The 24,446-nt window shown below is 39.5% G+C and overlaps 3 protein-coding genes across 5 annotated transcripts in view; 2 read left to right on the top strand and 1 right to left on the bottom strand.

The window, feature by feature from the left end:
• Positions 1-13,956, top strand: part of CFAP43 (cilia and flagella associated protein 43) — a 40,947-nt gene extending 26,991 nt beyond the window's left edge. The window contains exons 25-38 of one of the 2 annotated variants that reach the window (XM_018069285.2): positions 426-632; positions 1,765-1,854; positions 2,332-2,409; positions 3,217-3,342; positions 3,896-4,015; positions 4,097-4,204; positions 5,810-5,898; positions 6,278-6,482; positions 7,268-7,380; positions 7,923-8,079; positions 8,906-9,070; positions 11,054-11,134; positions 12,184-12,337; positions 12,992-13,956. In XM_018069285.2, coding sequence (XP_017924774.2) covers positions 426-632; positions 1,765-1,854; positions 2,332-2,409; positions 3,217-3,342; positions 3,896-4,015; positions 4,097-4,204; positions 5,810-5,898; positions 6,278-6,482; positions 7,268-7,380; positions 7,923-8,079; positions 8,906-9,070; positions 11,054-11,134; positions 12,184-12,337; positions 12,992-13,149 — 1,851 coding nt within the window. In that variant the 3' untranslated portion in view covers positions 13,150-13,956. The other variant, XM_018069286.2, reaches the window with a different exon arrangement.
• Positions 13,957-15,258: 1,302 nt separating this feature from the next.
• SFR1 (SWI5 dependent homologous recombination repair protein 1) lies at positions 15,259-19,523 on the bottom strand. Of its 2 annotated transcripts, XM_018069289.3 has the most exons (5): positions 19,197-19,523; positions 18,434-18,611; positions 17,396-17,511; positions 15,880-16,266; positions 15,259-15,726 (listed from the first exon to the last, which is right to left on the bottom strand). In XM_018069289.3, the coding sequence occupies exons 3-5, from the start codon at positions 17,489-17,491 to the stop codon at positions 15,535-15,537; spliced, it is 675 nt and encodes a 224-aa protein (XP_017924778.2). In that variant the 5' UTR covers positions 17,492-17,511; positions 18,434-18,611; positions 19,197-19,523; the 3' UTR covers positions 15,259-15,534. The 2 variants fall into 2 exon arrangements, with proteins under 2 accessions (XP_017924778.2, XP_017924776.2); XM_018069287.2 differs by lacking the exon at positions 18,434-18,611 and having other exon boundaries at positions 19,197-19,522.
• Positions 19,524-20,143: 620 nt separating this feature from the next.
• The window catches only part of COL17A1 (collagen type XVII alpha 1 chain), a 60,283-nt gene continuing 55,980 nt past the window's right edge, over positions 20,144-24,446 (top strand). Inside the window, exon 1 of the mRNA XM_018069284.2 lies at positions 20,144-20,946. The gene's annotated coding sequence lies outside the window, so the exon portion shown is untranslated. The remainder of the gene's footprint in view (positions 20,947-24,446) is intronic.

Raw genomic sequence — 24,446 nt, 5'->3', positions numbered from 1 at the left:
TGTCCTTTACTCTGACTCCCTGCACCTGGAATTTACAATCTCTAGATTTACAGGTCCCAGGTTTTTTTCATTGAACCACCTTCTTCTTCCAGCTGAAGAGGGCAAAAACCACAAATAAAGGGCAGCCTATTTTTTTATCTAGCTTTGGCAGCAGTATGTTTCTTTCAGAATCTTTGTCAAATGGCAAATACGTAGAAGAAAATTAATAAAAATTTCCAGGGGGAAAAAAAAGATAATTTGTCCAACTCTGTTTAACAAAGTTTGAGCTCTGCCCTTATGATTTTCACAAAAAGGCTTTACCAGTTTATCTCCCTGTCACATGTACAAATACACACATTTATGCTTCTGTTGGCTTGTGGACTAGTACATAAACATGGATGGATGTGACCTGTGCCGTACTGCTGCTTCCTTTTTTGGTGTTTCAGGACATCATTTACAAAGTGAAAACTGCTTTTAATAAGGAATTTGACATAGTTGCACAACAAAAGGAGCAGGAGATAGCACGAGTGAAAGAAAGAAACCTGAGGATCCGAGAAATCTTGGAACAACTTGACCTCCAAGTGGAAGTGTGGGAGCCAGCTCTTACAGATGATGAGATGCCAGAGCGAGCACTTACTGTTCAAGATTCAGAGGTGTCTGAAAAACACATCTTTCTATTTCACCCACTCAATTACAGTTCTCTAATTCTTCTCATTTCCAGACATTGTGTCAGTACTGAAAACCCTTAAAACAGATGTGTCTGTGTACTTAAGATCGTCTTTTTGGCTCATTTCCTTCCCTTTTCTTTTTAGGGAGAAAACTCTTAGTAAGTCAATCTGAAATGAATTAAATGTATACAAACTTAATTTACTGCTGTTAAAAGTTTATAAATGCCCATAAATTAGGTAGAAAATATCCCTGTTCCTGAGATTCAAACCAGGCTTTCAGGAATTGCTTCCATAGATAAGGGTTTCTCTGTTTTCTCTGAGCAGCATTTTGAAACTAAGTATCTAAGTACTAAAGCATACTTTATGATGTACTTATACATCCAATTGATAATTTATAAAGAAATACTGTATTTCTAATACAATACATTCCACTGATCTGATCTGCTCTTTTGGTCAGTCTTTTCCAACTTCTCTCTGCTCTCTCACCAGTCCATGTTATTCCACTGTCAGAAAAGGCATGCATAAAAAACAACATAAAAAAAAAGGATGGCATCGTTTGTATTTTTAGGATATTTAAATATAGTTTTTGGATCTGTTCAAAAGGAGAATTTTCATCTTGAGAAATATTATCATAGAGCAGAGATACAAAAAGAATTAAGAATTAGTGTTACACCATTGTCATGGTTTAACCCCAGCCAGCAACTAAGCACCACACAGCTGCTTACTCACTTCCTAACCCACCAGGGTGGGGGAAAGAATTGAAAGGGTAAAAGTGAGAAAACTCATAGGTTGGGATTATAATAGTTTAATAATTTAAATAAAATATAATAATAACAATAATAATCAAAATTGTAATAATAAATGTGATGAAATCATAATAATAATTGTAATTAAAAGAGAAAGACAGAAAATCCAGGAAAAACAACTGATGCAGATGAAAAACAATTGCTCACCACCAATACCCTGATGCCAGGGATGTGCTGTACCAGCTACTTGGAAGTAAATTAACTCTATCCCAGCCAAAACCAGGACCACCATATTTCCAAAGATTCTTAGTCCACATGTGATCAAATTTGAAGAAAAGTACCCTGATACAAACCTCATTTTCTTCCTTCAGATTAAAGCTGAGAAATACTTGACTCAAGAGGAGAAAGAAAAAGCAGAAATGCTGGCTAAGCTTGAAATGGAAAAACGCCTTGCAGCTACGGTAATTAAAGTAGTGTCCTTTTACTGAATAGGCCTTTGTCTCTGGGTAGGCTTATTTAATTAATGTCACACTGGAATATTCCAGTAATGTAGCATGGGAAAATAAATTTGAAATGGCAGGTAATGATGATGTTTACCTTTTCCCTCTTGTTATTATTTACAATCAGAACTACATAGACCAGCTGAGGGAAGAAAAGATAGTGTTAGGCTCACTGTGAGACTTTTGGCATATTTCACACACATCACCAAAGAGCATTATTGCATTATTAGTTGACAGGGGGGTATTAGGTCATAGGTTGGACTGGATGATCTCAGAGGACTTTTCCAACCTAGTTGATCCTGTGACTCTGTGATTTCCTAGTGACACGCTGAATAATCATAGCGGGGATCTAGAGGTGAACATCATGATCGTCCCCATAACTTGCAATTACTACACTTCCTTTTGTACCTGAAAATATTTCTTTGTGGTCATTGCCAGGATGATGACAGACTGCGTGCTCTTGATGACATGATGGGTGGAGTGCTGGAAGTCAGAAAGGAAGACATCCTGAAAATGGTGAGATGTGTTTCTGTCATGTGGTTTGGGAGCTTGTGGGTTCTTATGGTAATGTGAAATTCAACAAGTGAATATTTCCAACCTAAGTGACAGAAGAAAGCTGGAGAATTGTAGAATTGCATTATGACTAGATAGACTCCATAAGAGACTGTACATTGGATTCAAAGGAGACCACAAGATTCTACTGCCTGTATATGATTTACCCATCAACACCTGTCCCTATCACAGTGGAATACTGTAGGAACATAATCTACTATTAGCATTACAACAACTATATGCCTAGGGGAAGGGTCTATTATCCATGTCTTTGGTCTTACAGAAAAACACTGTGTTCCATTTAACTCAGCAAATATAGATAGTACAGTAGTAGAGGAAGAAAAGAATGGGAAGAAGTGTCACAGAAAAGGGTGAGGGCAGATCCAAGCACTACCCATGGAACAGCTCTGTTTTGGAAAATTAGGACTCCACTTAGAAGTTAGCATGGAGTTAGATTTGGGGTTCTGAAACAGAAAATATGATATATCCTGTATGGACAGTAGTATATTTGAGTACAAAATAATTGTACTTTACAAAATTCAGTAGTGAATACCTGTAAGCAAATAAGTGAGAATAGCACAATATATATACAGCAAAACTACTGGTGCAAGTAACAGATCAAAGCAATAGAATGTATATGTTATTTTGACTTAAGGCTTATACCTTTCTAAGAAATACCTTTCATTAAATTTGATGCATTCTATAGTTCGCTAGTGTGCTGACATAGACTTAATATTGCTTTTTAAGTCTATTTTTCTTTAATACTTCCAGAATATTCCTCCACCTCCTTTTATATCCAAGCCTGAAGATCTTTGGAGTGATGAAGAAAAGAAAATATTTGGAGAATATGAGAAAAAAGTCAAGGAACTGAATGAAGAAAAAGAAGAGTATAAAAAAGTAAATTAAAATGAGGAGAGGAGTGGTTTTGTTCACAGTGCTCATGAGCAAAGCTTCTGATCTTTCTCAGGAGCAAGTTCTAAAAATGAATACTAATATATAGGATAAACAAAGAAGAAATGAAGATCAAAGATCATGTGGCATATTAAATAAATGGTATCTTAGACAATAGAATAAGTCAATCTCCACTTATACCAATTCATATGTGCCAAAATTTGGGGTATCTGAAAAAGGTAACTTTCCTTCACAAATGGAATACTTATATTCCTAAAATGTGTTTTTCAGGTTCCATTCCCAGAGTTGCTGATGCCATACACAAATAATAAAATTATACGTATTCTTCAAAGTGGTATTTGAACTACATAACTTGGTAGCCTGGCACTCTCTTTCTAAGCAAATAATTTCTGGAGCCTTTTGGCTGAAGTATACAGTTCCATATTGTGCATTCTCCAGCATCTCATATATATATATATGTAGATATAAATATAGATATATTAGAGATTTTTTGTTCCTTCAGATGTAATATTGCTGTTCTTGTCCTTTCCTTCCCCAGACACTGGAAAATGAATGGAAGAAACTTGAAGCTTCCATCCAGGAAACAACACAACATTTTGATGAGACTGTCTGCAAACTCTCTGAAAGGAAAGTGAAATCAGAGATGGTCATCTACCAGGTATTGCAAAAAATAATAATTTTTCATCTCTGCCTCTGTGCAGCAGGAATGTTAAACATTTCTGTTATAATAATTTCACAGGAAGAGCTCAAAATAGTCAATCTCACTTGTGCTTTACTGTTGGATGAAGAATTGGACACTAGAGAAGCTGGACTTCATAATTGCCTTATAAAAAAGAAGAAAGAAAAAGTAAGTTACCGTTTAGAATGCTGTTCTTAGGAGAAGTATAACATTGGCAGTACAGTTGCTTGTGAAGTCTGCTGTTTCCAAATCAAAATCTTGCCATAAAGGATTTTCTGACAATTTACAGGGTCACTGATTTTTTTACAACTTGTACAGGTGACATATATTATAAGTAGATCTGTTTTTTTCAATAAATACTTGACTTGGTTCATCTGGAGTTCCTTGGTAAAATTCCATACATTCAGAAGGACATACTGCTATTTGCTTGCTATGTAGAATGTTTTTTAGTGTCCAGTATCAAGCTGGAAGTACCAATTATGGTGTATTTATGATAGGAAGATGCACAAAACGATATGTAATGCCATCACATTTTTCACTGAGGTGTCCAGTGCCTGCCAAGGCCGTGCCTACTTTGTCTTCATGGAGCTGTTGATGAGTCCACAGATAATACACTAATGCCTCCCCATGTCAGATCTCCTACTCAACCTGCACAGAGCACTGTGCATGGAGCTGCAGGCAGCCTTTTTTTCTGTGAGCTACAGGAAGGGATTCCAAAGCAGGCATTTAGCCCCTACCAGTGAATAGGCTGACCTAGTTTTAAAATTATCCAAGCAAAGTCTATACAGCTTACATTTTTCAAAATACATTTTTTTTAAATTTACTAAATGGTTCCATTTATATATCTTTTGTTCCCTGCAAACTGTCAAATACAACAAAATGGTCTCCCCAGCAGAGTATTAGCATTTAACAGCCTCAATAAAACAGATGACCTTAGTCCTGACACAGAGCAGAACTGTGCCATGGCAATGGGGAGATAGCATTCTAAAATGAAGAACTCTCCACTGAGCAACACTGGAGATTTTTTGACTGGTCTTACCTGGGTTGACATGAAAGGAAATCTCTATGGCAAGTGATAAAAAAATGTCATCATATGTCTTTACATTCAGTGTTTAAAAAGACTTGGAAGTATTTCTAACACAAATTTCTTACATTCTTAAGCAGTGGTCTAGCTTAATTTCACACCTGATCATCTTTTAGCAGTGTCTATAAGTGACCCCTGAAGAAGGCATTATATTGTTAGTAAAAATAGCTCACAAGATTTTCTCTAGAAATAAGAAAGTGTCAGCTTCATCACTGTATAGGAATAGCCATTCGGTGCTTCTGCTGGCTGAATTTCATTCCTGAAATCTTTTGGTTTTGCTATAGGTCAAGAAGGCAAAAACAGTCCTGACTGCAAAAAGTAAAGTTGATGCTTACACAGGCCCCTATAAAGATGCAATAGGTGAAGAGAAGGTGAGACTCTCGAGAAAGATAAGGAGGTACAGAAGTTCAAAGTTAATGTTGTGTCTTGATAATGAGAAGAACATACTTCTCTGTAAGCAGGAGTTCTGGTCAGCTTGCTGATTATTAAAGTTAATAATGCTGAAATAAAGCAGTGGAGGACAGTGTGTGCACAGAATAATGTATGGAATAGTCCAGATTCCCATGATGCTTGGGAGTGCTTGGAAGATCACCATATTCTGTATTTCTAAGATATGGGCAGGTTGATGCTTTTTTTAAAAAATAATATTGTGGTAACAAGAAAGCTTTCTTCCCTCTGCCCCACCCCAGAATCTGGAACGTCGTTTTAGAAAGCAGTTTGCTGACACACCTGACGATGTCCTTGATGAACTTCACCGACTTTACACGCATCGACCGAAGTAAGATCCCCTCTGATTCCATTGCTTAAAGGCTGATATCTCTTGTGAGCCAAGAATGAGAATGCTATTTATTTCAAGTCTAAATTATTTTTCCTGCTTTTTACTGGATAGTTAACAATGGTTGATTTCCCATCACACTAACGATTGCTATTTTGAGTATTTACATTTCCGTGTTCACTCCACAAAATCTATTTTAAATGCAATCTAAATAATCATCAGGTCTCAAGACCATATATTCTTATTTTGTGTAAGATATAGTGTTACCTATTTGCTTTTTGCAAGAGACTGAGAGTATGAAACATTCTTTGTTGTTTGTGACCTTCATTTATGCAAGAGAAAATAAAAAGTAAATCCTGTCTGTGCTGTGTGTGTGCACTAGGAGCCCAAGGACAGAAATGCTCCTTGACACACCTAATCCATATGGGAATTGTTCAGGCTCTGAGGATTACAAAGATGCACTTACCCTTTTAATGAAAGCCATGGATGAACTGGATAGTCCTGAGCACATGCCTGAAGGCTTAGAGCAGTCTATATGGAAAAATTTTTGTCTAGCTAGACGAAAGAAAATGGAGAGTGAGGAGCTGGTATGTAAAATTCTTTATTTTGCCAGTATACTTCTTGATAGTTTTGATTCTTAAACTTCAGTGGAGTTTTCATGTACGGTCAAGCTAGTGATGAAATAACACTGCAGAATATATTAACTCCATTTGACTTTGAAAGTTTCTTCTGGCCATATTCAATTCAGAATAACAGGGAAACCTGTAGTCTAGTTCTAGCTGTAGTTGTTCTTCAGAGGAAAAATTAGGATATTAATATGGACATATTTGATCAGAATAATTGCGACCCTGATTTTGTTTCATTACAAATAAAAAGATAATTTTCCTTTTCTCTATTCGTACCACAAAAATGATAAGGTATTTGATTCCCATCATCTGTTGGAGTCATTCTCTCCCATTAGCATTCTACATTTATACCAATGCATTCTCATGTTTTTCTAAAATATAAAGAGCAATTCTTAATGAAGGGTGTTTCTGGATATTTCTAGCAATCTGTTTGTTCAGTATAAAAACATGAAGGTGTAAATCTGAATTATCCAGAGAAAGAGATATGTGAAATTTTACCAAAAGAGAAGGAAATATGATTTCCCTTCATGGGAAAAAACTATGCATATAAGAACAACTAATTTTCTGAGCAGAGTGTAAGGATTGTAACCTCTATGTCTCATTCTGGGATTCTCAAAGTACCAGGCTGCATATTTATATATACATATATTTTCTAAAGAACTTGTCTTCTCTGTTCTTGAAGAAGCTTGTCCTGACGTACTGACAAAGCTGAAAAAGTTCAGACTGTCACAATGTTGCTTGCTTAGGTGAAAAGGAAGGCCCTTACACTGGCAGACATGCAGGCCTTTTTGCAGAGAAGAATGGATGAAAATGAGAAGATGAAGTCACAAATAGAGAACATTTTCAATGAACTCACTTGGTAATTTTGCATCTTTTCTTAAGTTCAGCTACACTTTAGTGCTCCACCAACACAGAACCAAAAGTTACAAACAGAATTACACATCTGTGTTCTTAATACTCTTTTATGGGGGTTTCATTGCTGCTTGGACCTGCAATATTCCATTTTTCATGTACATACCATATTTTTCACATTTATTATCATTCAAGAACAACCCCCAGAATAAATTATATAAGAAAAGTGGTGCTGGCTGGAAGTCTCTTCTGTTTTCTTTTCAATTGGTGTTAAGGTTTTTTTTCAGTAACAACACTCTCTCTCAGAACATCTGCTGGAGTACGGTAAACTGAATCCAGTGGTTGAAAACTTCATGTGTGTGTATATATATATATATATATATATATACACCAGAATTTCCATATTTGTAGTTACTTTGGGAGCAATCAGAAGACAAGCTGTCAAGGACTAACCCCTATATGAACATACCACTTACCAGTAATTAATATAAATAGTTATATAATCCTGTTGAAATCACTAAACACTGTTTTTGTTTTCTGCCATTTTAGGTTGCAGGAGAAGAAGATGAAACTTCAGCAGAATTTGACTGTCCAGTTTGTGCTAAAACAAGGACAGGTGGAATTGGAAAATACTGAGATCCCAGACTACTCTGATGCTATTCTCATTAAAAAGAGTGTTGTTGAAGAACTGAATTGCTCTATCTCGGTAATTATCTGAAGGAAATTTAAACTTTTTAAACCAATGCATGTACTTCAGGGGCTCTGCTTTTTTTCCAGTTTGATGTCTACTTTCATTTCATTACAACACACCAGCAGGCTCAATTGTAATCTAGAAGCTATTAAGAATTCTCTAATGTCTCTTATCATGATGTAAAGATTGCAATACAAACTGCTTTCTTGATGTTTGATCAATACGCTTCAAATCAATGAAATGGCAACAGTTTCTGGACACACCATCACACATATATTGTAAATAGAAACTTCTAATATCCTAGATACCAGTCCGAAAATTCCCTCAAGGCAAACTTATAGTCATGTTAAGAAGCATTTGAACAGTAGCTTACATTAAGATTTAAAAAATTAATACAGTTTTTTTATGTAAGGTGAAATTGCTGATGATATTTAAAACAGTCTTTTTTAGACATTATTTTTTTAGACATTCCAGCTGTACAAAAATTGCCTTTTGCTGCTTCTGCACAAAGCCTTCAGTAACAACAGCAAAATACCTATATTTTGTACCTAAAATGCCTTCCCATTCTTATATAAGGTAGAAAGATGGAGATAGAAAGATGGAGAGAGAGGTTAGTTGTCATTTTCTTCATTTACTTCTATGATCCAAGGCTGTGACACAGGGCATAAAAGGGAACAGATTTTCATGAAAGATAACCATCTGGAGCAAAGTCTGGAAAGAGACTGCAGTATAGCCTGTTTAACTGACTAAAATTATAACTTTGGAAGCTTGCCCATCTTGTTGCAAACAATTATTCCATAATCTGTAAAATGTGTTAATTAAGATTGATCTACTTTTTCAGACTCAAGGAGAAAAAAAAATTGCTGCTATAATAGAATTCAAAGACTTCTCTAGAGGGATACGTCGGCTGGAATGGGAGCACAAGAAAATGAGAATGCAGATAGAAGATCTGAAAGAGAAGGCTCGGGACATTGTAATACTACCTATTTCAAAAGACTGCCAGCTAGTGAGTTGCTTTCTCTAATTTATATTTTGACTGCAGAAAATTATGCTGCCTGTACTGGTAAGAAAGATCATTTGTATCTCGTAAGTCTCTTACTACAACAAAGAAATGTGATGCCTAATAGGTCAACAATTCCGCTTTCAAAGGGAAGCTTTACACATTGAATTGATCAGTGATGAAATTCTTTGGGATGTTGAGGTGTAAATTAAGGCAAAATTAGCCTTAACTCTTAGTGTTTCAAAATTGGCAAGAGTAAGGATTTAGGATTTTGCAGCCACAAGGCACAGATGTTTTAAAATCGATCAGCATCCTTTTTAAATGAAAGGTCTGAGGTGCCCCCATCTGGTATCGCACAGAAATACCGTAACTTTTGCTCAGTAAACAGATTGAGCGTTCCTACAGGAGCCTCACTGAGTCCCACCCGCTCACTGCCATTCGCTGGCCCAGCAGCAGAATGACAGGGAATTGTTTGCCATCCCCGGCAGGCAGGAGGGAGCAGCCGGCCGGCAAGGCAGCACCTACACAACTTGGAGCACGCCCAGCTGGCAGGCCAGGAAACATGGATAAAGACTGTGGGAGCGAGCCAAGGATACCACTGGGAGAAGAAGGGAGGAAGAAGCAAGGTTGTAGGGAAAGCCTGAGGGTATCACAGTATGGGATGTAGAGGACTGCAGGGAAATCTGAGGGTCTTGAGGTGATGAGGTGAGGGGCATAAAGGTTTGAAGTAAGGGATGCTGGAGGCTGGGAAGGCTGGAGATATTGCAGTGGGGAGAGCCATAAAACACGGAGAAAAGGAAGTGTTGGACAGCAGGTAAGGAGACTGTAATGCAATCAAAAGATTAAAAGAAAATCCAAACCACATGTTTTGCTCAGTCTTCATTTGTTTTGCTGCTCTCCACAATGCTGGTTCTGAATACAACCAAGGGACTTCCACAACTAGCACAACAGAACAGCTTTCCAAAGAGGTGATGTGACAACACACCGAAAAGTTCTTGTGGCAAATTCATCACCAGTGTTGCTGTTAGCTCATTTAAACTGATGAGCATTTAAACTGTCACCTTTCAGAGAGAGTTAAACTGTCCATAGCAAAGGCATTTACTAGTTTAATCAGAATTTGTATGCTCTGAGAGGCTTGACTTTACTTCAGTTTTTGAGTAGAAATATAGTGTTATTGGGAAAGACAAGGCAACAGAGACGCCAACAATAGGAACAGAAAGAAAGATGGCTAAGATAAATGTGTGTGGGCAAGGACCTGAGAACATCTGGAGTGAGGGCTGTTAATGAAGGAGTGAGTGAAAGAAGTTTAATACTGTAGGCAGAGGAGCCCGCTGGGTCTTTCCTGCTTCCCCTCCCCTAACAAGAATAGTCCACAAAATTCTACCTGTCAACTTTGGTGGGACAGAACTCGGGAAGGATGAGTCTACAAATACAGAAACCTGTCTACTGCCCATTACAGGTCCATAAAACATTATGAGGTTTACCATTTGTCATTTGATAAAGAGGTATTTTAGTAGCAGTGTGCTCAAGGAAAAAAACCCAATAAATTCTCTGAAATATCAATTACTATGCAGATAGAACAATAAAAGAAGTAAGAATTACTAGGAAGCTGAGAGACAGAAAATAATTCTTTTCCTCTCTAGCCTAAAGACACACTGTATAGCACTTTGGCCTCCAGCTGTGTAAGCTTAGATTGCATTATAAGCAAAAGTATAGCTTGGGGTTTTTGACAATCTCAACAAATTTGTTTGGTCTTTGTTTCCATTAACACGTGACAGATAACATTCTTTTTAACAGCTGCACAGTCTAGTATTCAGAGTGTCCAAGAATATCTTTATGACGTCCATTTATGATCGCTAGTAAGCCCTTCCACTGCAGAATTCTAGGTTTTTTGCATTTCACATAGTATGATTGCCTTTATAGAAGTGTGGAATTGTTAAGAATGAACTGGCATAATAAGATCATTTCTTTCTGGTTTTATTTCTTCAGTTCCTAACCGTGCAGAACTATGGCAGCCACATCGCCCAGCACATTGCAGGGCTGGAGGAGACTCTTCGTTTCATGGATAAGGTAAATCTTAAGGGAACCACCACATTTGAGAGACACATCCTTAGTTTAAATGCAACTCCTTGCCTTCATTAGCAAGAGGTGTTTGTAAGGAATAAGAAGTAAGTACAATTGATATAGGCGTGCTAACTCAAGGACTGTTGGAGTACAGCCACAACAGCAGACACAGATGAATATATATATAGTCATGTGTTTGTCCATCTGGCTTTCAATAGTTTCTTCAACTTGAGCTGTGCTGGCTACAGCAGCAGTTCTCTAAAGTCTTTGGAAGCAGTCATCATACCTGAATTGCTGCAGAGATCAACCCTATGGAGAGACATCTACTTGCTCTGCTACTGGAGTTAAATGCTTTCCTGTCCTGAACATCTGAATGCAGATCTGCTAATCATTTCTTACACAGCACTGCTTATAAAAGTCACTCTTCCATTTCTAATGAAGCATTCTTTCAGTCCTTACTGCTAAATGTTTCTCTCCAGGAGCACCAGCCTATTCATAATATCCCTACCCCCCTGTATTCAAAATAACACACACAACAATCTGATTTGCTGGCTCCCTCATCTATTTCATCCCTCAAATTATGATTATCCTTGTTTTTAAGAGTTTCCAGTAAATTTTCTCCAAGTTGCACTAGCTGACAGCAGCCTCCTCTTCCTCTTCAAGCTTTAGTATTTATCTTGTCCCTTTACAGCTTCAGCACAACCTTTTCTTCAGCAGCTCCCAGCAGCCAAGAGCATGTCCTTAACTCACTGATTCCACTGACTTCCTTTCCTCTCTTTTCCTTTCAAGTTTTATCTTTAATATCTCTCTCCCTGACCCATACCTCTTGGTTCCTTGGCTGGTCCTTATATTAGATCTCCATAAACATACTGAGATACAGCATGTGAAAGACACTATACAAAGTCAAGCTTAGAATGTGCTACCAGTCAAATCAAAATACATGAAAGTTTATTGAGCTACAATGCAGTGCTTAAAATTGTAAGTTTCCATCACGTTTGTCTGAACAGCTTTTTTATCACCTCATATATTTGCTTTATTGATTTCAAAATGGACAGTTGCACGAGAAGAATGTGAAGAACCATCAGAAAAAAATTAGAGAGCTGAAGAAGAGCATCCGTTTAAAAGAGGAAGCGAACTATGAGCTGAGCCTGCAGCTGAAGGAAATGCTTGTCTCTGTTTCAGAAAGGAGGCATATCTTTGAGGCAGCTGGTGAGTCCAGTAAAGCACTTAAAGTCACAAGCAAAGAAAAACATTCAGAAAATAACTCCAAGGCTGTGCAGTCCTGTTCCCCACCATCAGCTAAAGGACAGGGAGTGGCTGTGTATTCCTGTATGAGTGCAATTAGCAGAGTCCTTCCTACCAAAACCTAACACTGCTCACTGAAGAGTGTACCTGGAGATCGTGCCTCTTGTAACCAAAGCTAGTTGACTAAATTCCTGAAACTATTCAAGTAAAAATATTATAGTCATTAGTAACTTCATTATACAACATGCTTTCATTCTTTCACAGAGCTGTTCAACACACTTCTTTCCACCCTTCCAAGGGAACAGAGGAAGAAGTGTGGAGCTGAGAATGGTATTCAGTATTAGAAAAACTGTAGAGATCTTTCCACTAGAGGAAAAGTTACAGATTTTCAAAACAGTGGGTACTTGCTAGAAACTAAAGCAAGCATGCTCAGTGCCTTTTTGAAATATTTTCCTTTATTCAGTACTATAAAGGCTTTTAAGCCCAACTGGGAGCCTTCTTTAAAATGCTTGCCTATTTTATACAGAATTTGGAATAACCTCAGGACAGGTACAATATAAATATAGACTACACATCCCCTATGAGCACAGGCTAATCCTTATATTTTGTTTTATGCAGACACACGGGATATTTCTGAAAAGATTACAAAGCAGCGTTACCAAGAGATTTTGAAGCAGAAAAACCTACGGGATCTTATAAAGGAACAGAAAGAAGAGTTTGCAAGTCTTCAATCAGAACTTGAAATACTGAGAACAAGAACACCCCCTCATATATAAAGAACAGAGTCCAGGTAGATCTATAATACCATGGTCTTGTCTAAGTAAAAGAGCTTTGACAGCTAATTTCTCTCCCTGAACTTTTCTTTCCACAAAAGATTTCTTCTGTAATTTCCTTAAAAATAACTGCACTTTGAAAGATGGATGTTTGTCTGGTTTGCATATTTTACACCTGGTCTTATCCCCATTATACTTCAGTTGATGAGATTTATTTCTGCTGGTTTCATTATATAAACCATATAGCTCATTATAGAAAACAAAGGGTACAAGAAATTGCAGACTGAGAAGAACAGGTGTATTTGTATGTCCACTGTCTGCAATATGCAATTGTAGAACATTTTAAAGTACTGCAAGCAATCTCTGAATTTCCATCTGCTAAAATTCATGTCTGTGGCTTTGACTTAATATATTTACACCTGTGATGGCACACGTATAGGTTGCTGAGAAGATGTAGATGCGCTTCGTCAGGGCCATGTGTGCTACTTGGCCCAGTCCCAAAAGCTGCTGTGCCTTCACAGCATAATTACCCACAGCCAGCAGTAGCTGTGGCTGCTGCCCACTGGCAGAATCACAGGAAAACCAGGTTTGGAAGCATCTGGCCTCCTGAAATAGTTTCTGGCATCTCCCACCCCTTTGCACTGATGCAGTCTGTTCTCCTGCCAAATCCCTCAAAGACACCTAAGAAAAATAAAGAACCTGTGATAAAATTAACTACTGCTAGAGCCTGATCTACTTACTCAGTCATTCTCACTGCCTTTTATTTCCCTGTTTCCCATGGTGTGAAATAATTATTCTTTCATAAATTCACATATCTAAGCTCATTCCATTTTGAGAGAGAAATAGTTTTGATACCTTAGCTTAATAAAATTCTACACTTGTAAGAAAAAACTACTTCTGTTGTGATCCTGTACAGCACCTCCTTTTTTGTTTTACCGTCTCTAACTGGGATCTGTAAGGATGCTAATTACATCTTGCTTCTTGCAAGACTTTTTCTTCCTGCTGAAATTTCCCTAGAAGCAGCAGAGTTCTGAATCTGCCAGGGATCTCAGGGAAGATAACTGGCCCCTGCACCAGGCACCATCATCTTTCTTCACAAACCTAAAGAAGCAGAAGAAATAGTGCTTCAATACTCAAAATGTGATTGGCAATAAAGGTTGTTCTGCATTAACTCTCTGTGGACAGCAACAGTCAGTATTCTTAAGAGCAAGTTCTAGGTACAGATTTAAGTCTAATGAGCCATATCAATGTCAAAAGGGTCTGTATGATCTTTGATTTTATTTCCCTTCAGATGTCTAAGGAATTATTTCCTTATTAAGGAAACAGGATATGCCACTTGTAAACAAAACAGTTAAGGTATAATCGATAAAGAATATGATCACATAGAAAACAAGATTCATAGCAGGGAGAGTTGTAGAGTAGTTAAGATTTATGTATTGTTACACTTGAAAAGCAGTGATTTTAAGGAATATAAAAGCAGGCAGAAGTCACCATGCTCTGTGCTCAGGCCATGATGAGAAAATAAGCAATTTCAACTTAAGATAAAAAAGCTTTTGAAAAATACATTTATTGGAGAATAAATTAAATGGTAAAGTTTTATTCAGCTTTATGATGCTGTGTTTGAAGCAATCCCATTAGACAAGGCCTTATTTTTCTTATTTATTTGAAGAGAGAAAACACCTTGGCTCTCAGGCATAGTAGTAGAGTAGAAAGTTGGTTGCAATTTTCTTGCCTTCCCTTCTATTACCTCAGGCTGGGGCAAATTGATTATGAGACAGTGGCCCTGAAGATGACTGTCTGGACTAGTACCCAAAAGCAATTGCATTGTGGCACATATCCTTCAGTAACAATTAAAGCCAGTGAGAACATCTTATCACAGCCTCAGAATATTAACATCATGAAAACTAGTTATCTTTACTTAACTCACAAAATCCTGTCATTGGCCTTCATTAGCTGACTGGTAGCAGGAAGACATTTGTAAAATGGGGATGTATTTATGAATAAAAAACTGAACTCTTCCCCATCTGAACACAAACAGAAATGACCATTTGAGTTATTTCAACAGAAGTAACCATACAAAGACTAACCAAAGAATGGACTGCTTTCTACCTGTTAAAGTATGATCTCATTTTATTTTTATTAAATAAAAATTAACTGACTAAGTCATTAAGCCAGGTTCTCCAAAACACTAAAAGTTTGATCTTTTCCAATAAGTAATGCCTTTTACAGTGCCTACTGTATCTAAGTACAAAGCTTTACAAGTTTCTCTGGAGAAAACCTCCTAACCCCAAAGCATCAAGTCCACTGCCTGATCAACACTTCTGACATGATCAGAATTCACTTGGTCTTTTCTGCTTTTGTGTCTAATAAAAGCTTTGCAATTGTAGATTATGCATCTATAAAATCTTCTTCTGTTCTGCTGTAGTGCAATAACTGGTCTTCTAATCCAAAAGTATCAATCAGCTGAGTGAGACTCACTTTCTTGCCGTCTGCAGAAAAGGCCGACTGTAGTTCATAAAGCATCAGCTGGGTGCTGCTTCTCCATTTCACTATCAAAGCCTGCAGTTCACACAGGTTGTTCTGCAGTTGGGACAAAAGAAAACAAAAAAATTGTCCTTTGCTGACATGTGGGGGGTTTTGATACCATGCAGATATTTTTATAAAATGCCTTAAACTGACACAATACGCAAACACCACACACCCCAAAAGACCAGTGAGTCAGTATTGCCTCACCTTGGATCGATACATCTTCACCAGTTTGAGCCTACGAAGTAATTCTTCCTTCTCTTGCACTTGTTTCACCAGCCTTACTTTTTCTTCCAGGGACAGTTGCTGACCAAGATCAACTGGTAGCACATCTGAATTCTCTGCTGATCCACTGGGATCACTCTCTCGTGAGGGACTTCTGAAACATGTATGTGCAGTGCTGTTTCTTTCAAGGTCTTCAGGACCATCTTGTAATCTGGAACAATCTTTACTTGTCATTGGCAGGCACCCTGTGTCAGCATCAGCACAGTCTTTTTCTTCAGTGTCTATTTTGAGCCGCTTTGCCGCTGTAAAATTGGCATTAAAGGAACGTCTTGTTTTCCGTAACCGCTCCCTCAGAGCTGCACTCATTTGCTAAAAAACAAACAAACAAAAACAGGTGGTCAGCATAATCTTAAATCTTGATCAAATCTCAAATAATTGTTTACCTGGTTAGTATTTATACAGAATATGTAATATATTTAACAATCATTGTAAAGCCAGACTTCGTGATTCTCTCTGTAGCCTTGACAAACTGGAACGAAGCTAACTTCTTCTTTCCACATTTATCTGCACACGCAACTGCAAGATAAGGAAAGATGTAGCTCCACATTTCTAGGACCAAATCCTGTATTCTATTGAGCCAAACCTACTTATCTAGTCTTTGTGTAGAAGAAATATGGCATATTTCAACTTGGTTGAATCTATTCTATCAAGTTCAATTTCCCCTTCTAGTTTAATGGTTTTTTTCTGCTGTTCCATCTTATTACACATATACATCTGTATTAGCAGTAGTGTAAAACATCTGTATTCTACTTGAGCATATTACAAATATCTGTATAATTTTTACTTGTTCATGCTTTGAGATACTTCACTGATAAGCATTTAAAAAATTTTTTTTCCTTTGAAATAAGTTAACAATTATTTTTTATAACGTGTCTAACATTTTTACGTCCATAAATACACTAAAATACAGGAGCATGGGATTAGTTAAGGAATACTTGCAAACTAGGCCTGTCCTGCACAGAGCTGGATGCTGAACAGGACAGCATCACCATAACAAATGCCAGGATCAAGACCAAAGCAGAGCTTGGCACTATGGAGAACATACAAACTGAAAGCAGTCTACTTTGTTCCAGTGCAGGCAGAAGTTACAGAAAGTCATCCTGCATGCACAGCAACACAGAAAACTAGGATCTGAGGAAGCTGAAGATGACAGGTTAAAACAAACAAAAAACCCCACCAAAAACCCTAAACAGTATTTAAGTGTATTAGTATGGCATTTGGTGTTGCTCCATCACTTTGTATTCACAGCAAACATCTGCATATTCAGAGCAAAGTGTACCGAGCACATTCCTTACCTGGACAGCCTTGTAGCTATGGTTATAAGGTACCTGTCTTTAGCCTTCCAGCACTATCTCAGTGACCTCTCACTCCTTGGTTATTTCACAAGCATTCTTTAACTACGAAGAATCACATTACTGGCAAAACAAAGTTTCCATACCTGTTTCCCTGAACTAGTCCCCCGTGGAGGTGCTGCTCCAGAATCCTTTGGAGTATCACACAGAGATGGCACTTTATCTAGCACTGGTTCTTCCATCTCGAGATGGATAGCAGTCTCTGTTAAACAACAGAATGAATTATGGTGTCATTTTCACCTGATTATAATGAGCCATGTGGCTGCAGAAATGAGTAAAAAGCTCCAGCAGGAAATTCTAAGGCTTATTTTCTAATTAGCATGTTCCAAAAAGGTGTCTGCATCAGTTTCACAACTGTTCCATGTGCTAAGGAGCATCTTCCTTTGCGAACGGCTTTTCTTCAAGAGGATACAAGACACTACTAACTGCCACAAAGTATCTTACCATGGATTTTATATATTATTTTTCCCTCGCTCCTAAAGCTCTACGGATTTTTTTCTTTAAAAGATGAAAAATATTTATAAAAAGCCTTACAGGTATTATCCATTGTAATTTTTTTTCCTATTTGACATCTTCTTTTAAGTGTCTGCCTATAAATCCAAGGTCAGACCCTGAGGCGTTGAACTCATCAAAAAAAGGTCACTCCAAACAAAGTGTATTTTCTTAACCTGAATGACCCTTACTGCTTGTCTAACTCAAAGGAATAGTGCTTCCTAAGTCAGTTGTTAAGAAACAGTCCTTTCATTTAACTGCATCCCAAATAGCAATAAAAGGATTGTTGGGAGCCAGGACGATTTTTGTTGTCCACATGTATAAACAATTAATCTTTTCTGTAGAACAAAATAATTGGGTATCCAGGTCTGTGAAAATAATCCACTTTATCATTTGATCTGTCTGGGGAATGCTGCTTAAAAAAGTAATTACTCACCCAAGTAGAACTTTTGACTAACAGGAAACATCCCCCTTTCGCTTAGAAAGGCGCTTTAATTAAATGGTAAGTCACCCCTCCCAGCACGAACCAACTGCAAGTCGATTTGGCAATGTTTAACTTAGTTTAGCACTTGTGAAGCACCTGCTAGTGGCCAGAATGCAGCTGGAAAATCGACAGCTACACCTCTGGTCACCTGCAAATTGCAATTAGGAGTTTTGGAACAGAAGCCTCTCAGGAATAAAATCCTGCAAACAAGCGACTGGGCAACACGAGACCGGCACGAGGGGGGCTCCCTCTTCAGAGGTGAAAAATGCCAAAGCTTCAGTATGCCAACGCCTTAATAACCCAGCAACCCTGGGCTTCCTGGCTCTCTACCAAAGGATGCAGGTCCTCATTTATCTTACAAGTCAACGTTCCCCCCCAGCTGTTCTAAACCGAACATACGGAGCTCCATTAAAAAGCCTCAGACCTCAGGAAAGAGTCCAGTTAATTGGGTATTTTAGCAATCCATCAATTAAACAAAAAGCTCACATCATCCATTAAATATAATGGAAGTTTATCAATATTATTTCTTAATGTAAGCAAGAGCCTAAAAAAAGCTACATCATGCTTACGTATACAGTATATCACAAACACGTAATTCAGTAAATAGCAAAGTAATTTCAAACCTAAGAGCTATCTTAAATAGACAGCTTTAAAAAAACCCTCAAAACCTATGCCTCTCTGCCCTTACTTTGTAATGCAGATTCATCTTCCAGTGACCATAAGTACAACAAATACTTCGCTAATGCTCTTCCTTGACAGCACTTCCACACAGATCTCCTGCACTCTTAAAATCCTTCCCAGCAGTTTCAAGCAGTGATGCTTTTCACCACACAGAAAAAATAATTCTGTCCATCAAGTAAAGAAAACTTGGGTTAAAAGGGGAAGAGACAATTTTCCACTTCACTACTTACTTGATTTTTCACTCTGGGCAAGTCTATGAAGCTACGTCCTCAGTTTTCCTGCTTATAAGTACGTTACACAACAACACGCACTCCTTTCACTTTCTCAACTGAAGGCTTTACTAACACTCAATAAAACTTTTCCCAGCCAGCTTTCCACCCCCAGAGAAGCGGGACGAAGGCTGGGCAACCCAGAGACAAAGACACAGGCCGGAGGAGCCCGTTCTGAGAGGACGCACCCCGGGGGGCCCTGAGGCACCCCAGAAACGGTGCCACTGCACAGACCCGCAGCGGCTGCAGAGCGAGGGGAGGCCCCTCGGGGACCCCGCGGCCCCGGGGCGCGGGTGAAGCGAGGAGAAGCCGCGGCGGGCCCGGCCCAGCCCGGCGGGAGCAGCTCCCGCTGCGGCGCTCGCTCCAACCTCCCGCCGCCCGGCCCGGAGCGGCACCGCGCCTGCGCCCCCGTGCGCGCCGGCGGCGCGGGCTGTCTGCGCCTGCGCGCGGTGGGAGGCGCTGAGGCAGGAGGGGCACGGGGGCTGCTCGCGGTGTCGGTCCCGATCCCGATCCTGAGGGCGGGCAGCAAACGCGGGGTTGGCGCCGCCCCTGGCGTGTGGCATCCCTGGGGACCGCGTACACTGTTGCATCTGGGCATGTAAGGGCCTCCCACCCCATGCCTGGTGTCTGGACCAGGTGCCGTCTCACAGAATTACAGAATGAGTTGGGTCGGAAAAGACCTCTGAGATCATCGAGTGCAACTTATGACCCGACAACACCGTGTAAATCAGACCAGGGCACTAAGTGCCACGACCAGTCTTTCCTTAAACACCTCGAGGGATGGTGACTCCAGCACCTCCCTCGGCAGCCCACTCCAATGTCTAATCGTTCTTTCTGTGAAGAAATTCTTGCTGATGTCCAACTGAATCCTGCCCTGGTACAATTTAAGACTCTAAGACAGTGTTCCTGGAGTGGCCTTGGGCCGGGGAGAGGGGCTCCTGCCCCAGCATGGAGCACGCCCCACCATGGATGGCATGGCAGGCCCAGCCTTTGGCACAGCCAAGGGAACCACAACTCTCCACCTCAAGCTACCATTGCCTTTGTCACAGGCACTGTCTCCTCACAGAAGGGGAAAATCTGTACCTGAGGAGCAGGACCTGAGCAGTGCTGTCTTGGTTGTGAGGAAGGACAAGTGAAAATGAAGAAACTTGACCGGAGAAACAGGCAAGGAGATTGGGACAGTGACAAGGAGCAGCCCCAGCTGTGGCTGCATCCTGCAGTTCAGGATTGCAGAGTGCCCTGGCGCTCGAAGGCACTGCTGAATCAAACATGATTTTCCTGTCTTTATCAGCAAACATCCCTTCCATGCTGCACACCTGGCTTCCCCATGTGGATTTATGTTTCTTTAAACTGGTTTGTACACAACGTTTTTCCAATATGACTGTCAGGACTGACAAAAGGAGCTGTGGAAGCCATAACAGGGACAGCTCCCAGCCCGCAGGGATGAGGTACCAGTGGTTCCTCCAGCACTGCCCACAGCCAGACTGGCCCAAGCTGCCCATGGACACCTCACGCAGCTGTGCTGGGAGCTGCACATGGGGTACAGGCACCCACATGCCCTCACTGGATCATGCCCTTGGCTTGTGTATCAGAAATGCATTAATTTCCTGCCTGGTTCCTCCTCACAGCTACAGATGAGGATGCTCAATTTTCTCTTCACCTTGTGTAACTCTCATCTGTATTGAGATCAGAGACAATCTTGAACTGTGTGGTGAGTAAGCACCAAATGTAGGTGTAACACATTAGCAGTTGCTGTGCTTTTGACCACAAGCATACATAGATTCACTCACTTCAAGTAGGATTTGATAGGGATGATAGCAACCTTTTACTCTCCTGCAGTAAAACGTATCAAAACATTCAAAGCCCATCTAGACCAAGTTGTTTTGGGAAATCTGAGAACCTGAGGCTCTTAGGTCACTCCTTGTATAAGATTTTATCTGTCAGTGAAATTGATTTAGAAAGAATATTTTCAGTAGCAAATGTGGGAATTTAGATTACATAACTAAGTTGTACAATCTTTTGTAACCATTTAGCAAAAAAACCTGGCATGATACCTCAAGTGTTGAGGCAGTTTGGAGGCATTTTTTAAACCAGCAGCTTATTTATTTTTTTAAGACCTGCAGCTAATTTAATGTCATTAATATTTTAATTTTTTGATGAGTTAAAAATGGACTCCTGGGTGCAACAGTAAAAGTGCTAATAGAACTTCTGCTGCAGATTTATCAACTGTGTCGGATCTCAGATACTCTGGAGCTTTGAGATGGCATGTCTCCAAGTTCACAGGGTATTTCCTTCAGTCTCAAGTATGGTCCCTGCTTTAAATTACTCATGCTCTGTTGTACAGACATGTTAACAGATGAGTTGCACAAGAACAACAGAAAGTTTGAGATTTTAGATCATTTGCCAGGCAAGATTCCAGTAAGATTTTACAGGAACATAGCACATGAAAAAGTCATCCTGTGCATTATCATGGCTCTTAATTAGAGCAACGCCCATGTGCCCCACCCCAAGTGGGATTGGGGCACAATCACAAACAATTCACAGTTGTTTGGGACTGTGAATATGGAAAGACGGTGCCATATGTTGGATTTATGAGTTTAGTGTACTACAAAAAGAGTAGAGAAAGGGAAATATTATCATCAGTATTTGCTGATGGGTAATCGCTCATAAATCACCCAAATAAAAGATACTGTTCAGGTTGATGTTTCGTGTTTAGCTGTGTTTACCACATTTACTTATGAATTTACTTGATATTAACACAAAGTACTACAAAAACATGACATGCTTAAGACCCTTCTGGAGGCCCCTGATGGAGCTGGGAATTAGGCTGTCATCAGGTGACTGTCCAGTACTTTTATTGCAGAAACCCAATAGTGATGGAGAGTATGTTATCCTCAACTTAATGATGGCAAACCAGTCAGACTAAAACCTTCCTCTCAAAAACTGCACATCTGCTTCCCTTGAGAAAAACAGATAATCCATGTGTTATTGATATGGGATGTTTATGGCACACTGTGGAGTGTTTCTCATGCTGTTTAGTTAAGTTCATCAGTATGTGCAACAGTAGCACATTAATTGCAGTACAGTCTTTATTAAGCCCTTTTAATGTCATGGTTTTATTTCTTTTATTCCTTCTGTGATCAGAATAGTTTTGGGGCAAGTAAAACACAAGAAAAAAAATGCATAGGAAATTGTGCACTGGGCAATAAAATTATTGAGCTCTGTTTGCTGAACATGCTTCTTCCCTTCAGAGAAACTTGTTTTCCCAAGAAACCAGTAGGAAAATGTGCTTCCTGGTTTTATTTTCTTTGGTATTTCTGTGATGACGTTTTAAGTGATCAGATAATTTTCTTTTCCAAGTGTACTCCGGTTTGTCTGCACAATTGAAGGATATTATCTGTGTAACTCCAGAAGAGCACTAGTGCTAACACAGTGGCACTGATGGGACGAGGACATGTTATAACTCCCCTATGGGCATCCCCTGTAGTAGAAAAGCCAAATTGGAAAGTAATATTAAAGGATACTGGCTTTGGGTTTAGAGACTCTGGTTTGACCTTTATGGGTTCTTCTCTTCCAGAGTTCCAGGAGCATCCCAAAACTTCCATTTAACAGTTTGCTGGTGCAATAGTTTAGGCCTTTTCTCATTAACGTTGCCACTCAGTCACTGGGATGTTAGTCAACATATTGCACCTTAGGGCACATCTGCATTATCCCCTTCTCTCGTTCTCCTGAAATCTGTTGATCTTGTTCGAAGCCAAGTGATGGATCCTGACGCATGAAGTACACTCTGCACTGTCGGCATATTCCCTCTCGCCTGGGGCTGAAGGGTGGGGTGTTTTTGTGTGCCTAACCACTAACTGCTGCAGACATTTTTAAATCCTACCCACTTCAGCATGAGCCTAGGGCTGTGTTTTTGCTGGCTGCTATTCACTCCTTGGAAAAATGTTCTGACTTGCTTATAGCCATGTAAATATATCAAGGGAAGGGCTTTACAGACCAGATTCCTGGAGTAAAACCAGTTTACTGCGAGCTGTCCTTGGGAGATGGATTCTGCTCTCATGATGGTGTAGATGTCCAGTAACTAACAGTGCAGTCTCTGGAATGACATCAGCATAAAGCTAAAGCAAAAGTAAATTTTTGTTGCCTTTCTGCTTTACATCTCGGGCTTGCTTAGAGTACCCCATATTTTCCCTTCCATTTTCAAGGTACCCGCCTTGAAAAGAAAAACTGCCTGGCTTTGTTGTAGGTGAGGGGCACTGCAATTTGCCATTACAAAAGTTAATGTAAGAGGCAGGTGAGATGGGTGTCCTAGTTCTCACTGCTGCATGTGTGAATAACCAAGTGGGTGAGGCACAGTGCTCATAAAAGGGAGCAGCACACGATTGCCTATTATTTTAGTGTCTGTTTGTGGGATTTTCTCTGACATAGCAAGCCAAAGATTACAGTTTGAAATCTTTACAAGACTGTAGCAGACAAAGGAAGCAATAAACAGACCTTCAGTGTTCCTATCTTTGCTGGGGAACTGATTGATCATTGTTTTAAGAAAATCCAAGCCTTGCCCAAACTAGTCCCTGATACAGCCTTTTGTCATCTGTGATGGTCTAAGCATTTTTCTGTCAAAAGTATTTGAATTGTAATGGAGCTTCAGGAGTTGTTTCATTTTCTCATCAACTGAAAGCAACAGTTCACTCTGTGCTGTGCACATATAACTCTTCGATTGCTCATATTTATCTGTGCTACTGAAATCAGTGAAGCTGAAGAAGTGGGCATGGTTTATTTGCAAGTGCAGATGAGCTGGTTTGAGGGCAGTTACCCATAATCTGGAGGCCTTGTGTGGACCCAGTGGATTAAACTTGTGTACCAAACAAGTCATCCAGTGAGCAGGTAAGCACAGATGAAGATGCACATCTCTCCTTGTTCCTGGACCCCTGAGGGTTTCATTGTTGCTCTGAATGCAGACATGAGAGACTTGTGTCCATCATCACTTCAGGATCACCACTGCTTATTGTTTTGTTTTAGAACTGAAAACACCTCCTTCCCTACCAAACTGCATCATCAGCAGGCAGGGTTTAAACATATTCTTCCTCCCTGTTATTAAGAAACAAATTAGGTCATTTACTTGGGGTTAGAGAAACTTTTAAAAAGTAAAGATTTACAAGTGTTTTCCTAAGGATGAAATACAAAAGTGTTCATGGGAGATTTCCAGCTCTG

The sequence above is a fragment of the Manacus vitellinus genome, unplaced genomic scaffold, assembly GCF_001715985.3.
Source record: "Manacus vitellinus isolate BGI_N305 unplaced genomic scaffold, ASM171598v3 scaffold_15_pilon, whole genome shotgun sequence".
NCBI classification, from domain to species: Eukaryota; Metazoa; Chordata; class Aves; order Passeriformes; family Pipridae; genus Manacus; species Manacus vitellinus.
This window is presented reverse-complemented; position numbering and strand designations above follow the sequence as displayed.

Bases quoted from the DNA above. Each gene is read 5' to 3' on its own strand.
- SFR1 (XM_018069289.3), bottom strand. From the start codon at position 17,491: ATGGAAGAACCAGTGCTAGATAAAGTGCCATCTCTGTGTGATACTCCA. The intron at 16,267-17,395 runs GTATGGAAACTT...TTTGTTTTTTAG, and splicing joins GGACTAGTTCAGGGAAACAG to CAAATGAGTGCAGCTCTGAG. The intron at 15,727-15,879 runs GTGAGGCAATAC...TCCCAACTGCAG, and splicing joins TGAAGATGTATCGATCCAAG to AACAACCTGTGTGAACTGCA.